The sequence below is a fragment of the Schistocerca gregaria genome, chromosome 6 (genome assembly GCF_023897955.1).
Source record: "Schistocerca gregaria isolate iqSchGreg1 chromosome 6, iqSchGreg1.2, whole genome shotgun sequence".
Taxonomy (NCBI): domain Eukaryota; kingdom Metazoa; phylum Arthropoda; class Insecta; order Orthoptera; family Acrididae; genus Schistocerca; species Schistocerca gregaria.
The window spans coordinates 89,875,943-89,893,668 of NC_064925.1; the positions used below are offsets into that span (position 1 = coordinate 89,875,943).

The 17,726-nt window shown below is 39.6% G+C and overlaps 1 protein-coding gene across 1 annotated transcript in view; it reads right to left on the reverse strand.

Annotated features, from left to right (window-relative positions):
- The window catches only part of LOC126278367 (coiled-coil domain-containing protein 170), a 335,535-nt gene that overhangs the window by 123,207 nt on the left and 194,602 nt on the right, over positions 1-17,726 (reverse strand). Inside the window, exon 8 of the mRNA XM_049978435.1 lies at positions 14,131-14,303. Coding sequence (XP_049834392.1) covers positions 14,131-14,303 — 173 coding nt within the window. The remainder of the gene's footprint in view (positions 1-14,130; positions 14,304-17,726) is intronic.

Genomic DNA, 17,726 nt, shown 5'->3' on the forward strand with positions numbered 1-17,726 from the left:
TCCTGCAGAAGTCTCAGTATTTTCCAGAGGCCTCGTCTTCCACACCCAAACACCAGAATATACCAAGGCTCTCACTGAGGCCATCACAGATCAAAATTACCTTTCCAACATTATCCAGAAATAGGTCTCCCAGGCCTTGTCTCACCAGTCACCTGCCATCCCCTACAAACCCTCATTGCTGGCACAAAGGAGCCCTCCTCTTAAGACTCAATACCACGCAGAACTGTAGCAACTGAATCACACTCTTTGCCTGGGTTGTGAGTATTTTTCATCCTTTCCTGAAATGAGAAATATCTTCTCCAGTCCTTCCACTGGCAATCCACCACCTACTCAACTTACGTAATATCCCTGCCCACCCCTATTCCACACCTCTTGAAGGCACCTTGCATCATGATTAACATCCCTTCAATGGACACAGATGCAAGAACAGTCCCATTTACCCTCCCACTATCGCTTGCTCCAGTCCTGTCGCTGGCATCTCCTGCCATATCAAAGACAGTGCTACCTCTGAAAGCAGCCATGTGATATATAAACCAATGTGTTGCATACTATATGGGCATGGCTACTAACAAGCTGTCTGTCCACATGAATGTCTACCACCAAAATGTAGCTGAGAGACAGCTGGTTCACCCAGATGCTGAAAATGCCACCCAACATGATGTGCTTCACATTAATAACTGCTTCAAGCATGTGGCATCTGGATTCTTCCCACCAACTCCAGATTTTCTGTATTTTGGAGGTGAGAACTCTCCCTAAAACACATCCTCACCTGCCTTCCTACTGTCTAACCCCTTCCCTGCTCCTACTACAGCACAGCCCTCCTATCCCTCAACCCCATCCCCACCCCTCCCCCTCCCCCTCCTCATTGCTTGCCTCCTCATCTCCACCACCTAGCCCAGCAGATTGCTCTCATGTCAGATGCAGTCACAGTTGGGCCTTTGCACATGGAGACAGTAGCCATGTGTGTGTGAAATACTGTTATCTGAATGTGTGGGAGTTTTACTTCTGAGGAAGGACTTTGTCTGAAAGCTTAAATATTTCTAGTATTCTTTTTCACTGTGCCTGTCTGTGACTCAACACTTCCTTTATGTGGTGTGTATCAATCTACCATTTCCATATTGTTGTGAATACTTAATTCAATAAACATAAAATAAGCACTGTCACACAAGATGAAGCAACGAAAGTGATAAAATGACTGAAAAACTACAACTTCTCAAAGAAGAGTGCTCTAAACCAAGTTTAACTACTGTTTCCTGCAGTATAGAAAACATCTAGGGTAATTCCAACACACACAAAGAGGTGGAAGAGATAATGTAAATAATGACAGGCTCATCAATATGGCCAAGATTTTTCGGCTTTATAGAATGGATTTTAGTCCTTCATTTTCCTGGTCTAAACAAACTATTTTGGCCTTTTTGGAGTCTTTTAAGGAAAAAATGTATTGAACACTAATATTAATGTAGAAAAGTCTATTACAATTAACTGTTCCTTATATTGGCACTAAAAAAATGCAGAAAATATTGGGATATTTAACCTGTGCAGCAATTATTTTCTGTTTTTATAATACTTTAATGAAGTCTTTTACTGAAAAACTCTTTCTGTCACTTATATAAAAACACACGTTTGAGATGAATACCTATGTATGATCATAGTTTGTGGTCTAACACTAAAACTGATAAAAACTTTTATATTTTGTTATTGCAGTACACAATTAGCCACATTTCTACATTTTGTAGAGTGAAACTTTTTCTATTCACTCTCAGTACATTTCAGTAGGCTCAGAAAGATCTCTCTACGGCAAAAGAGGTCAATGGTGCACAATTCATTGACCGAATTGCACATGGACCCCAATACAGTCCACCTTTGAAGTTCTGCCCTGCATGATGGTGGACGCTTTCCACATATCTTCATATCCGGGGTTCCACAGAAGAATATTCTTCAGTTTAGTGATGCATGCTGTGCCCACTGAACTAGATATTTCTTTCAGATGCAGTTGCACCCTGGAGATCATGTCTACAGCCCCATTCAGTGGCAGAGATGTGGACTCGGTGCATTTAATTGCAAAAGGTAGATGCTGGAAGTGAGCTCTTAAAATGCCAATGATGCCACAATTTTGTTGTTCTTAAGGGTCATCTTGGCTTTTTCCATACAAGCTGATTTACTAGAGTTGAATGTATCTACTATCTCTTTGACTTTTCCCAGAGTTTGGCATAATATAAAGCTCCAGAAATCCAGGTGCACCAATGTATAAGTATGGGTTCAAATGGGAATGAAATGTCTGAAGCTATTTCCTTAAAGGACTGAATCTGGGTAGAAACTATGAGAAACACTTTCTTAACAGAGGAATATAACACTTTTAATTTCAGGAACATTATTTCTGACTTTCTCTGCTGGATGATGTAGGCCATGGACAAGGCAGTTGCAATGGATCATACCGGAATGGAATTCTGTGAAAAGGAAATTTGCTACTCATCATAGAGTGGAGATGCTGAGTTGCAGACAGGCACAACAAAAAGTCTCTCACAAATATAGCTTTCGGGCAGTATGGCTTTCGTCAAAATTAGATGACAAACACACACATATGCAATTATGCAAACACAACTCCCACACATGACTGCAGTCTCAGGCATCTGCTGCTGTGGCCTCTGATGCCTGAGACTGCAGTCATGTGCGTGTGAGTTGCTTGCATTTGAATGAGTGTTTGTTGTGTAATTTTGACAAAGGCCTTACTGACTGACAGCAATTTTTGTAATAATCTTTTTGTTGTGCCAATCTGTGACTCAGCATCTCTGCTATATGGTGAGTAGCAACTTTCCTTTTTACAATACTGTTACATTCCATCCTGGATAGAATTCTTTCAGTCTTGCTCCAGCTTTTAACATGTAGACAGCATAGTATTGTCAACAACAGCAAAAATTTCCCATCCATATTTTCTTCTTGCCACGGAATGTGTAGGGCATCCCTGACAGTGTGAGTTATCTTCTCCAGTTCTTTATACAGGAGTAGGTGGGGTTTTCCTGCTGCTGTGGAATCTAATTTCAACATCATGACATTAGGTATAAAACTGTGACAACTGTCAGTGATCTTGTCAACTGAAATTGGTCACCAATGTCTGTTTTAATATCAGCAATAGCCTTTTCATACACATGTCTCAAATAAATTTTGTGCAATGTCAACTCATCTGGCATACAGCAGCTGCTGATACTCTGCAGAAAGACCTAAAATGTAGGGTTATTTAGCAAGTTCCATGACACATTAGCTGACACTAAAGCCTCATACAAGTCTAGATTAAAGCTGTCCATTGCACTACTAGTCATAGAGGATACTAATGGTTCAATCTGTTATTTATTCTTCTTCCTAGCGACGTTCATAATGTGAGCTGTGTAACCTTTGTGTTGAAGGAAATGTGACTTTTTATCATGGCTTGCCTAAAATTAAAGTAAATGACTACTAAGAAGATGAAAAAAAGGTAACTAAAAATAAGAATGTGATCATGTAAAATTTCAACTACAATTGAATTACATGTGCATATCAGTAAACCAATTTTAAAGTTCACTTTGAAAATCCAGGAAAGAAGCCTAGCAACATGACTGGCAGATAAAATGAATGTTAAAAGTAGCCTATGTTTACTTACTTGGTTTTGACAGACTTGGCAAAAAATTGCTCAGCTGTCAGTTGTGAAATAGGAGTTTCCACAATCGAGAGAGTTTATTTAAAAATCATGTTCTTCTGCAAAAGCCCCCTTTATCCCCTACTTTTTCTCTGAAAGTACTACTTAGCTCATTTAGGCCTTTAAGTATGATTGAGCATCTTTAGGTTCTACAATGTTGAAACCTTCAAATCTAGACCATGCACATCAAAGTATCCTCTTGCATTTCAAAAATATTAGCAAAAAGCTATATGCATGATAAATCTATGGAATTTATAAATAAAAACAAAATTCTATGTAATTAACAACACAGATCAATAAGTATAGAGGTCAACAATAACTGTCATTTATGAGAGGATAAATTATGTACTAAGCCTCATGGACAAGAAAGAGGAACCAACAGGAGTATGTATTAACCTGTCAAAATATAATGACGAGGTGGATCACAAGATTCTGCTGTCTTAGCTTGAAAAGTATGGTACTTTAAGTTTGATGCATCAGTTCCTTTCTGAGAAATCACAAGCAAGCTGTGAAAATTAACCACACTAATTTCAACCTTAGAATTACAGTGGTTGAAATATTTATTGCATCACCATGAATTACTTTGTCTTTTTGTCTTTTGTATCCATTTGCTTCAGGTTGTACCAGCCCATTGTTACGAAACTTTGTTGAAATATTCTTGCCTTAATAATCTGACTTCTTCACATGTTTTCCAACAATACACAACTTTTTGTTGTTGCCGTTTGGTTTTACAATGAAACCAGTGTTTATACTGCCATTTTGAGATGAGACTTTGCAGTGAGAAGTTGAATTAACATCAGAAAAGAAAGCTGCTGTATTTGCTTATTCATCTATTGGTCTCAGCACCAGAGAGATAGCCTCTAAGAAAGGATTTAATCAGTCTACGATTTCGAAGTTTACCAAAAAAATACAGGGAAAATGGAAATGTTGATCGTGAGAAAGGAAGAGATCAGAAAATGGCATCTACTGCCAAACAGGACAGGATATTGAAAAGGCTTTCGCCCAACAATCATCACCTGTCATCAACTGAACTAAAGCAGGACTGGGAAGAAATGGGCAACATCTCAGTAACCAGCACAACTGTAAGACACAGACTACTGGAGGCTGGACTCGCAGCCCGTCATCCTAGAAGGAAGCCTTTATTGACCAAGATAATGCGACAACAGTGTCTACAATGGGCAAAGGCACATGTAACATGGGCACCAGAGATGTGGAACAAAGTAATCTTTTCAGAGGAGTCCAAAATTAATCTGAATGGCTCAGATTGAAAAGTGTTCGTACATTGAAGAAAAGGTGAAGAACTTCTGCCATCATGCATAATACATACAGTCAAACACCCACGAGGACAGATGGTCTGGGGTGCATTTCCAGTCACAGACTAGGTCATCTGGATTTCATCAATGGTACTGTCAGCGCAGATGCCTATATAAGCATCCTTGCAACGAAGCTTATGTCAAACATTACAGACCAGTTTGGAGATTTTTCAATTGCATTGTTCAGGATGACTCTGCTCCTTGCCAATTAGAACTTCGAAGGCGAGTCCTATGACTAATATTTGTACCAAACATGAAGCAGATTACTTTCTTGGTTAATTATCACATACTTCTACATTTCAGGTAACATCATTCCTCCGACAAAATGGGGTTTGAGTTTTAGAGTGGCCTGGAAACAGCCCTGACCTCAATCCCATTGAGAACTGTTGGAAGGCTATGGGAAAAGAAGCCATGGAATAAAAGGGAAGACCCTTGAGCATGTGTCATTTCATGAATTGAGTTAGGAGTACATTAAAAAGTTAATTCTATAAATGCCTTCACGATGGCAAGTAGTGATTAAGGCACATGGTGGAGCAACAAAGTATTAAATGCAACAGTGTGTTCATATGAGGCAACACAAACACTAAAATCCATCAGTGTTATGTTACAACATTAATATGCAGTGTCTCTTTCAACATTAGTATCCACATTTCAGAATATAAAAAACATGATAAAAAACAAACATTTTTATAGAAAAAAATTAAGAATAAAAACAAATTGGCAAAAATTATTGTGTATATTCAGTTCTGACAGAAATTAAGAGAAATCAGGCAAATTTGGCTCAGTTATTGAATGATTGTAACAAAAATTGTTAATTGCAAGAGGTGATGCAATAAATATTTTCACCACTGTATTTCCAAACACTTGTCTGACAACAATCTAATTAAAAATGGTGTACCCTAATGAGACCATTACTGCTCCTTTGTGAATTAACCATCTAAGCTTACATGTGGATGCTCAGACACAGAGTGATCAGAAACTCCAATACAAACTTCTAGCACTTGTAGAGGGGAGTGAGTACATAATATTTTGAACAGGAACCCATATCTGTAAATGAACCATTTCCACACTACAGATGTTTGAAAAATTGTTTACTAGGTAGGTATGCAACAGGGTAGTCATGGTGAGGGGTGCTTACACTGGATCAGCTAATGTAATTTGACATCTGTTCTACCTCTCTGATCTACGACGAGCCTCATTCACATGTCTTTGAGTGTTAGAGCAACATAGTTGAGTACATGTTTGCAGAATACACTGACATGATCCTTCTGTATGGTGAAGTGCATGGTAAAGGAAGAGCTGCTCATCACCTTTATGGAGATTGTTATTCACAATTTCTGACTCCACCACATATCCTTTTCACCACAGTTATGCCAGCTTTGAGAAAGGGGTAGCTTCACCATCAGCAGGCATGACTGTGGTGCTCCAAAGAGACACTGCACACACAAACTGAACGAGGCTGTACTGCATCACGTTCCCTTTTTGTTTCTTTGGTTATTAATGAGTAGAACTGAAAAACAAGTGATGTACTGGGTCTTGCAAAAGTGGTTGCATCACCAACATGTTTCGAAAAGGTTGTAGCATGGAAACAGTACATTTCTGGACATGGGTTCCAATTTAAAATATTATCTACTCAGTCCCTTCTACAGGTCCTCAGTTTCTAACAGATATTTCCCAACTCCCTGTATTTGAAGATGACACCACAATTCCTTTAAAAAGAGAAAGTGAGGGACAATTAGGCAGCAGTTAGTGAAAACTGTCACAAAACAACTTAACAACTGGGCACAGAATAATTAGATTGTAATAGACAGTAAAAAAACTATCACACTAAAATTTTACACAGCTCTGGACAAGGATATGTACATCCCATTTCTCTCCAACAACAATGAACCAAATTCTTAGGATTTTGGCTGCAGAGCAACGTAAAATGGAATAAGTGTATAAAATCTCTTAATGCAAAATTGAGCACAATCTGCTACCTGCTTTGCTCACTAAAATCCTTCTGCTTTCCTTCTCACATTAAATATGAGGTCAGCTATCTGTACATTCAAAATGCACAAAATGGTCATTAGGAACATATTTGGATGCAAACCTAGAGACTCAAGTAAAGCTCAGTTTAAGATCTCAGATTTCCTCTTTTAACATGTATCTACATTGTGGAAGCCCTTATATTCTTTAAAATAAATGTAACTGGTAAGGAGAACAGATTGCAAAAACTGTGATGTTGATGAAAAGTCCGGGATGGAATGTAACAATACTATGAAAAGGAAAGTTGACACTCTCCACATAGCGGAGATACTGAGTAGCAGATAGGCACAACAGAAAGACTCTCACAATTAGAGCTTTCAGCCATTAAGGCCTTCATCTACAATGGATGACACACACACACACACACACACACACACACACACACACACACACACACACACACAAACGCAATTCGCACACACGACTGCAGTCTCAGGCAACTGAAACCACACTGCAAGCAGTAGCACCAGTGCATGATGGGAGTGGCGACTAGGTGGGGGTAAGGAAGAGGCTGGGGCAGGGATGGGGAGGGATAGTATGGTGGGGGTGGTGGACAGGTAAGTGCTGCAGGTTATATGGAGGGCAGGGGAGAGGGGGGAGTGGGAGGCAGAGTAGCGGAAAAGGGGAGAAATAAAAAGACTGGGTGTGATGGTGGAATGACAGCTGTGTAGTGCTGGAATGCGAACAGGGATGGGAGAGGACAGTGACTAACGAAGGTTGAGGCCAGGAAGGTTACTGGAATGTAGGATGTATTGAAGGGAAAGTTCCTACCTCTGCAATTCAGAAAGGCTGGTGTTGGTGGGAAGGATCCATACGGCATAGTCTGTGAAGCAGTTACTGAAATGAACGAGATCATGTTTGGCAGTATGTCCAATATCAGGGTGGTCCACTTGTTTCTTGGCCACAGTTTGTTGGTGGCTATTCATGCAGACAGACAGCTTGTTGGTTGTTATGCCTACATAGAATGCAGCACAGAGGTCGTACATAGAATGCAGCACAGAGGTTGCAGCTTAGCTTGTAAACCACATGACTGGTTTCACAGGTAGCCCTGTCTTTGATCGGTTTGGTGATGTTAGTGACCAAACTTGAGTAGGTGGTGGTGAGATTATGTATATGACAGGTCTTGCATCTAGATCTATTGGAGTGATATTGAGCCATGAGGTAAGGGACTGGGAGGAGGCATTGTGTAAGGATGGACGAGTATATTGTGTAGGTTCAGTGGATGGTGAAATACCACTGTGGGAATGGTGAGAAGGATAGTGGGGCACGAAATTTCTCATTTCAGGGCATCACGAGAGGTAATCAAAACCATGGCAGAGAATGTAATTCAGTTGCCCCAGTCCTGGATGGTATTGAGTTACGAGGGGTGACCAGACAGTGGGCCTCTGGGAGGTGGTGGGAGACTGGAAAGATAAGGCATGGGAGATTTGTTTTTGTCTAAGGTTGAGAGGATAATTATGGTCAGCGAAGGCTTCAGTGAGACCCTCAGTATATTTTGAAAGGGACTGCTAGTCACTGCAGATGCAACGACCACGGATGGCTAGGCTGTACGGAAGGGACTTCTTGGTATGGAATGGGTGGCAGCTGTCAAGTGGAGATATTGCTGGTGGTTAGTAGGTTTGGTATGGACAGAGGTGCTCATGTAGCCATTTTTGGGGTGGAGGTCAACATCTAGGAAGGTGGCTTGTTGGGTTGAGTAGGACCAGATGAAGCAAATGGATGAGAAGTTGTTGAGGTTCTGGAGGAATGCAGATAGGGTGTCCTCATCTTCAATCCAGATGGCAAAGATGTCATCAATGAATCTGAACCAAGTGAGGGGTTTAGGATACTGGGTTTTTAGGAAGGATTCCTCTAGATGGCCCATGAATAGGTTGGCATAGGATGGTGCCATATGGGTACCCATATCTATACCCCGGATTTCTTTGTAGCCCTTAACCCTCCTAGCCTCAACCTTCATTAGTCACTGTCTTCATCCATTCAGCCCCTTCCCTGCTCCCATTCCAGCACTACACAGCTGTCATTCCAACATCACACCCAGTCTTTTTATTTCTCTACTTTTCTGATATTGCCCTCCCCCTCCCCACCTCTCCCCTGCCCAACATCTAACCTGCAGCACGTCACTGTCCGCCACCCCTACTGCCACTCCCATCATGCACAGGTGATGCTGCCTGCAGTGATGTTTCAGTTGCCTGAGACTGCAGTCTCATGTGTGAGTTGTGTTTATGTGAGCGTGTGTGCGTGCGCACATGTGTGTGTGTGTGTGTGTATGTGTGTGTAATCTATTGTTGACGAAGGCCTTAAGGGCCGAAAGCTTTAATTGTGAGAGTCATTGTGTTGTGCCTATATATATCTCCGCTGTATGGTCAGTAGCATCTTTCCTTTTGATAATATTGATACTGATGATCACTTTACCAAACAAAACAAAAACTTACATATGACCGAAATCAGCATGTCCCTGTGCAAAAATAGTTTTAAGCTTTGTAACACTCTTCTTGAAAGCATAAAAGCAAATACTGAGGTCAAAACCTTTGGAAAATCTTTAGAGCCATATTTACAGCATTACTGCGTTTGCTCCCCGGAAAAATATTAAATGTATGTAGTAATAAGTACCATTATCGTTATAAATGTATAAGGTGTAGTATATAAATAATTACATGTATGAAGTGCTTTATTTGTTATTTTTAATGTGTATGCGTAGAAATCACTTCACCTATACTCATATAAATTGACGTATGCAATGTCTTATGCATAAGCTGCTTTTGTAGAGTCTAGGACAAATAGCAATGCAATACAATACAGTACAATATTAAAACTTTCCACAATGTACAATGCCTCTCTTGCAGCATCTTCACTGGAGTTTGCTGAGCTTCTCTGTAATGCTTTCAGGCTTACTAAACAAACCTGTGACTAACTGTGCCATTATTCATTGGATCTTGTCCATCTCTACTATTTACCCAAACATGTAGGAAGCCCAGACTGACAAGTAATATTCAAGAATGAGTTGAACAACTGTTTTGTATCCCTAAAAGTCTTTTGTGGGTGACTTACACTTCCTTTATAGTTTTCTAGTGAATCTCAGCCTTGTGTCTGCTTTTCCAGCAGCTAATTTTTACTGATCAGCCAGAACATTATGACCACCAACCTACTAACAGTATAAACGATCAATAGCAGCAGCACCTGGCGAGGGATGACAGCTAGTCAGACACATGCATGGTGCATTTAGTATCAGTGGTCATGCTGTCCATGTATAGAGTGAGGAAGGTGTGTGATCTATCTCACTTTGACCAAGGGCAGACTGTGATGGCCCAAATGCTCGGATGAGCATTTCAGAAACTGCACAAATTGTTGGGTGTTCGAGGATCAGACTGGTAAAACAGAACTGTAGTGGAACTAACATCAGACTTTAATGCTGGGTAGTGTACAAGTGTGTCTGGACACACAGTTCACCGAACATTCCTAACAATGAGCTTCCGAAGCCAATGACTCACGCTTGTGCCAATGTTAACACCATGACATCAGCAACTATGACTGAAATGGGAACATGATGGTAGACAATGGACATTGGCAAAGTGTTGCATGTTCTCATGAATCCCAATACCCTCTTTATCATGCTCCTGGAGGGTGCGAATTCGTCATCTTCCAAGGGAACAGCTCCTTGACACCTGTACTGCAGGATGGAGACAAACTAGTGGTGGCTCCATTACACTCTGAGGAACATTCACATGGACATCCAAGGATCCAGTTGAGCTTGTGTAAGGAATCATGGTGGCCAAGGAGTATCGTACACTGTTTGCAGACCACATACACCCCTTCATGATGATCATGTTTCCTGATGGCAGTGGCATTTTTCAACAATGTAATGTAACAAGTCACAAAGTCAGTAGTGTGATGGAATGGTTCAAGGAACACAGAAACATGTTCCAATTGATGTGCTGCCCCCCATCTCATCAGATCTGAACCCAACCCAACACATCTAGGATGTGATTGAATGTGCATCAGAGCTTGTTGCTCCCTCACCAGAATTTACGAGAATTAGGTGACTTGTGTGTGCCGATGTGGTACCACCTCTCTCCAGTGACCTACCAAGGCCTCATTGCTTCCATGCCACAATGCACTGCCGCTGTTATCCATGCCAAAGGTGGACGTACGAGCTGTTAGGTAGGATTTATTGCTGGAAGTGTAATCAAACAGTAAAGGATCTTTCTCATCATTTATGTGCAATATGTTACATTTCCTTATTTCAGGGTCAAATGCCAGCCCCTGCAATAATCATTGAACCTTTGAAGGTGTTCTTGCATTTCACTACTGTCTTCTGGTATTGCAATCTTCCCGTACACAACATTGTCCATAACCAGCCTCACAGAGTTTCCAACCATATCTCCTAGACTATTAATATACACTGCAAACAGTATTGGTCCTATAACACTCCATTGGAATATTCCTAAAATTAATTTTACATCTGTCGATTTTGTCACATTGACAACAACATCTGAAACTTCCTGGCAGTTTATAGCTGTGTGCTGGACTGGGTGCCAAACCTGGAACCTTTTCCTTTCATGGGCAAGTGCTCTACAAATTGCACTACCCAAGCATGACTCACAACCTGCCCTCACAGCTTTTACTTTGGCCAGCACCTCATCTCCTGGTTGTTTCTAGAATGAATTTTCACTCTGCAATGGAGTGTATGCTGACTTGAAACTTCTTGGCAGACTGAAACTGTGTGCTGGACTGTGACCTGAACCTGGAACATTTGACTACTGTGGTACTAGCAGAATTAAAGGCTGTGAGGGCGAGTCATGAGTCATGATTGGATATCTCAGTTGGTAGGGCACTTGTCTGCAGAAGGCAAAGGTCTCAGGTTTGAGTCCTGGTCCAGCACACAGTTTTAATTTTCCAGGAAGTTTCAAATCAGTGCCCACTCTGCCGCAGAGTGAAAATTCATTCTGGAAACAACATTTGAGCTCTACCTGCTTGGAAGTTCCGAATCTTTTCAAAAATCCAATCTGATTTTCAGTAAGATAGTATTTTGTGAACTAAACTATAGTGCAGAATTGCACTGCATGTCTTCTGGAAGCCAAGGGACACAGCTTCAACCTTAGCAACATTGTCTACAGTGTTATAAATCTCATGAATGGGCAGACAGAGCTGAGTATCACAAGATCTCTGTTTCTGAAATCCATTTTGATTTTTAGGTGTTTTTTTTCTTTGTAAGGGTCATAATGCATGAGCATAAAATGTATTCTTTAATTCTACATCAGACTGTTGTCATCAATATACGTCTATGCTATGTGCATCTATCTGGTGATCCTTCTTGAAAATTGGAAAGACCTGCATTTTTTTCCATTCACTTGTTATCCTTTGTACAGTTGCAGAGACATACACTTAACTGCCACTAGGAAAGCAAGCTCTTTCACATAAACAGTGTAGAATCTTATTGTGTCAGGCCCACATACCTTTCTGCTGTTGAGTGATTTTAGTTGATTTCCTGTTCCATGATCACTTTTCTCATTATCAGATTTTTTAGCATTTGTGCAAAGACTGAAAGGAGGAACCATATTACAATCTCTGAATGGAAATATTTTAAGAAGAGCAAAATCAATATTTTGTCATTCTCTCTGTTACCTTACATTCTGGTGTTAGAACTGTGCAACTAAACACGTAGTTTTGTCCTCACGTTGACTTTTTGTAGAACCAAAACTTCTTAGGAGTTATGGTCAGATCAGTTAGCAAAATTTTACTTTTGAATTCACAGAATGCCTGTCATTTATTATTCTCACACCCATTTTTGCTTCATTCATTCCTTATTTTCACTTCCATTTGGTCCAGGACACTTATGCAGCATTCAAGTGTTATTGGTATTATTGATTTACCTTTTATAAGATAAAACTACAAAGAGACAGAATGGCTGGTCAGTATTTAGCTCCAGGTGGTGAAATCTCAGTACATTTAAAAGTGCAAAAACTGTTCTTGCTATATAGGTAAGGCAATCAATACAAAGAGTCTCTTTTACTCCATGAGAACAGTGGCCATCTTAGTGGATAAAATTAACTTTGACTGTTTGGGGTGTATGGCTCACTACTTTGCTGTTATGTTTCTGAGATGAAGCTGTGAACTAAAGTCCCATCCATGGTACAAAATCAGTAACAAACTTGCACTGAGCTTTGCCATATTTAAAATGTATGGTACATTTATGTTTTAGGTCAGCTATCTTATTACAAATCATCTAATCCAAAGTTACATTTTCTCAAAATTTTCTTATGTGGTTACAGTATTGTTGTATCTTTTCCAAGGATCATTTTCAGTAGAAATAGGCCACAATGGATTTACACTCCTGATAATCTGATCAAAACTAAAAATTCTATGACAGCATAGCAGTTCATATTCTTTATCTGAACAAAATAAGAACAATATAGGTACTTTATGAAGTCATATAAATAAAGTATTATTCAAATCAAATTGATAATTGACTTAAATTACCAAGGCAAAAACAAAATGTCACTGGTATATCATTGTCATCTCTCTGGTAGACAAAAGTGTTTTGTTTTGCTCTCTTTGTCAGACCTGTGATAGGTCAGTTGTTTTTGGAATTAAAGATTCTAAGTTTTAATTACCTCTTCACATTACCCCATATGTGTAAGAGTCGTGCGTCACATGGTACAGATAAAATAGTTCAAGTAAACAAATTATAATACTTTTTACAGATTCCATGAGCCTGGGAGACCTATCTTCATTACTATGGTACTATTATCAACAGCTACTATCCATACTTATTTAGATCCATAAAGCACGATATGCTGATATAGGAATAAACATTTTGGGTCTTCTCTTAAGTTTAAACAATCTGATAATACTGGTAAAAATAGACAAAAAGATACTTTCAATATTATGCATTAGTCTTTATGTGAAATGTGCAATGCAATTTCCTACAAAAAAGAGGAGGGAATAGCTTTCATTTTTCATAATGACTAACAAAACTAGTTACTAGACTATGAAATATGACGAAATAAATGCAAGTATCATGAGAAATCAACTGAAATTAAAGAAAATTGGAATCTTTCATGCACAAATAATGGTCTCACATCCAGCAATCAACAAGTGACATAAACTATGTGAACTCACGGCACTTTTGTCCTTATTGTCCTGAAGAATTTCTCGGATCCGTTCCTTGATGCTACCTTCTGCTGATTCAACGAATCTTGTAGGTGAACTCAGTTGAATTGCAAGTGATTCTAACAGGTGCCTGAGTTCATTATGTACTCTCTGGTGTTTCTCTTCCTTCAGTTTGACTTCCTCTGCAAATTGACAGGAATAGACAATACAAAAAAGAAACCACAAACATTCTTAAAATTAATCAAACACTTTGCTTGTAGATATGAAGATTAAAACAGGCAGACAGACTGAAAAAGCTAACAATATCTCAAGTTCTGTGGCTGGAGTTACACAGAAACAGAAAACGAAAAAAAAAATGTGTAAAGGGGGGAGGGGGAAGAGGACAAAGATGAGAGAGATAAGTTGAGGTTCAAGCCACAGTCTTTATGACTGTCTGCAAAGACATCAGCCATATGTGCATTTAAAAGGAGATAGTATAGTTGAGAAAGATAGAGCGGGTTGGCAAAATGACACGAGAACCTTCTTAACACGGTGCACTGTCACTGTTGGAATCCAAAGCAACCCTATTCCTTCTTATTGAAAGTTCTCATGCATTTAGAGGATGAAAGTTGACTTTGCTACACTTAGTCCTCATACTGAGAAAGTAACTGGTTGTCAGTAGCATCACTAAGAAGTCAAGTGGAGCATGGATTATTTCAAGCACTGATCTGAGTATCTTGATGAGGAAGAAATTTTCATTTCCAGACACAACATGATCTTTTTCCAAGATTCAGTATGCTGTAATTGGTACAGACAGGAAAGAAGAGGAACCAAAAACAGCCAAAATGCATTTTCATTTGGTATAAAGTATGAGCAAAAAATCTTAGATTACTCTCTTGGAGATGCAAAGATGTGATATAGACAATGATGCAGTTATATTAAAAACAAAGATTCCAAGGCTTACCAAGCGGGAAAGCGCTGGCAGACAGGCACAATGAACAAAACACACAAACACACACACAGAATTACTAGCTTTCACAACCGATGGTTGCTTCTTCAGGAAAGAGGGAAGGAGAGGGAAAGACGAAAGGATGTGGGTTTTAAGGGAGAGCGTAAGGAGTCATTCCAATCCCGGGAGCGGAAAGACTTCCCTTAGGGGGAAAAAAGGACAGGTGTACACTCGCACACACACATATCCATCCGCACATACACAGACACAAGCAGACATATTTAAAGGCCTTTAAATATGTGACTGTCTGCCGGCGCTTTCCCGCTTGGTAAGTCTTGGAATCTTTGTTTTTAATATATTTTTCCCATGTGGAAGCTTCTTTCTATTTTATTTACAATGATGCAGTTATGTACATATGAGTATAGAGAGATGGTCCTTTACTTGTTTCCCAGGGTGGAGGTCAGGGAGACAATATTTTATCTTCAGGTTTACCAATCAAGTTAGGACATTTCTGGCTGTGAGAATGGGAACATTTTCTTCTTGGATGATGCAACTATTTTTTAGGAACAATGCCTGTGGCACAATGAACATTGTTGCCTGAGATGATTTCATAGATCTTACCAACTACTTTCCCTTTCAGCTTGATCATAGGATCCACTGAAAAGCCACCAAGCAAGATGAAACATTGATTAATACATAAGAGTCACAATAGGGGGAGCATGTCCTTGTCTGGATAACCAGACTTAGTGTCCTTTGAAAACAACACGGTTGATTTCATTTCCTAATCTTATCAAATCCAAGATTTTACTGCATGACATTGTCGTGGATGGGATGTTACATCTTTGCATTCCTTCCAGCTTTGTTTCCACTGAAAATCAAAATATAATTGCTTAATACAATTTAGAACTCCAGTCAAGCTCCGCTTTTGCAATTAGACAATCAGAATTGTATGCTTCCCTTGGTACTCTTCATATACACAAGGGTTGGAACTATAATAGTGCTGACTACTTATTTACAACTTATACAAAACAGATATATGTGTCAATGTTTTATTGTCCTTCAAAGTAGTCACCAGCATTTTGCACAGTCTGTTGCCAGAGATGTGGAAGTCATAGGATGCCCTTGGCAGTGCCTGTTGTATTGATAGTTCGAGCACAGCAGTCTATTTCCTGGCAAATTTCTGCAACAGTTTTCAAGTGAATGCTGGGCTTAAGTCCTATTGTTAGTACAGCACTTTCTAGGCCCATTGTTTGAGCAAATGAGTCACAACTTGAACACCAGGTGCCCCAGCATTTCCTGCAAAATGATGGGTAAGCGCTGCAGAAAGAGTTGACACTTCATTTCCTAAGCAATTCATTTTTGGAATACAGCCCTCTGATCAGCTTAGAGTAAGAAATGATGACACTTTCTGTAGGACCTACCCATCATTTTGCAGTACAGGGCCAAGGCGCATCTGGCACATTCAAACTATCAACACAGCTGGCACTGCTAAGGGTTTCTTGCTGACACCCCCCACAAAATGACAAAAAGAACGAAGGTTATCGCTTACTATTCTTTTGCTGCACATGAGGTATAATTACTCCTTTAGGCATGGCATTTTAATGTATTACTTTGTTACTACAAACTCCTTTTGCAACATATTTTGCATACAGTATTCTTATGTATCACTAAATGTGCTGGAAAATTTTTGTCACTATATGACACTTAGTTCAGGAGACTGATGTCGTAAAGCTGTGATGCCTGAGAAACTTCTGTGTCTGGCATGACATTTTGTTTTATTATTTCTTTACTACTAAAGATATTGGCAAAACATTTCAAACATTTCACAAACGTATTTAAAAAGGAGCCATATAATAACTATAGGCATATTCCAATGCAACGTTGCATCAAAATTTCAAATCAATCAGTCAAAACCTTTGTGAGATATGCAATTAGTAACATTTGCCAAGCATGCCACCACACGTGTTGGTATTAAAAATTGGAATGCATATTATTTTTCTCAGAAATATCAGTCTGGCACATGAACTATATCATCAAAGCTACAATATTAAAAGGATATTTTAAAGGAGAAGATGTAGTGTTACCACACATCCCAATGATTCCAACAGATTTACCATTCAAGCTCAAATGCTTCTAATTTCCACCACATTTGCAATGACCATCAACAAGGCGTAGGGGCAACCACTACAAGTGTGTAGACTAAATTTGGAAAACCCGAGCTTCTTACATGGACACCTGTATGTGATTTGCTCCTGTATCAGGAACAATCTGACTTATTCGTGTAGGCACGAGAAAGAAAAATAAAAAATATTAACATCATCAATACCTTCCCATGGATCCTTCACAATACCTACAATAAAATTACTGTCTGCAGTCTGCAGTTAAACTCTGCACAAAACAATAACCAGAAGCACATGCACTTCCCCATATAACTAGCACAGGCTCTATGGCCTCTAAACACCATCCATTGACACCCAGTGGGGTAGATACTACTGCACCTAAACCAGTATCATATGTGTTGCTATTCCCACACTCAGTTTCTTCAGTACACCACACACTCACTTCATCTGAAACTACAGCTAATTCGGACTCCACATTTTCACAAGATACTGAACCTGATAATGATACACACTCGCCTTAACTTCCACAGCATTAGTACTTTGTGTACCAATGAAAC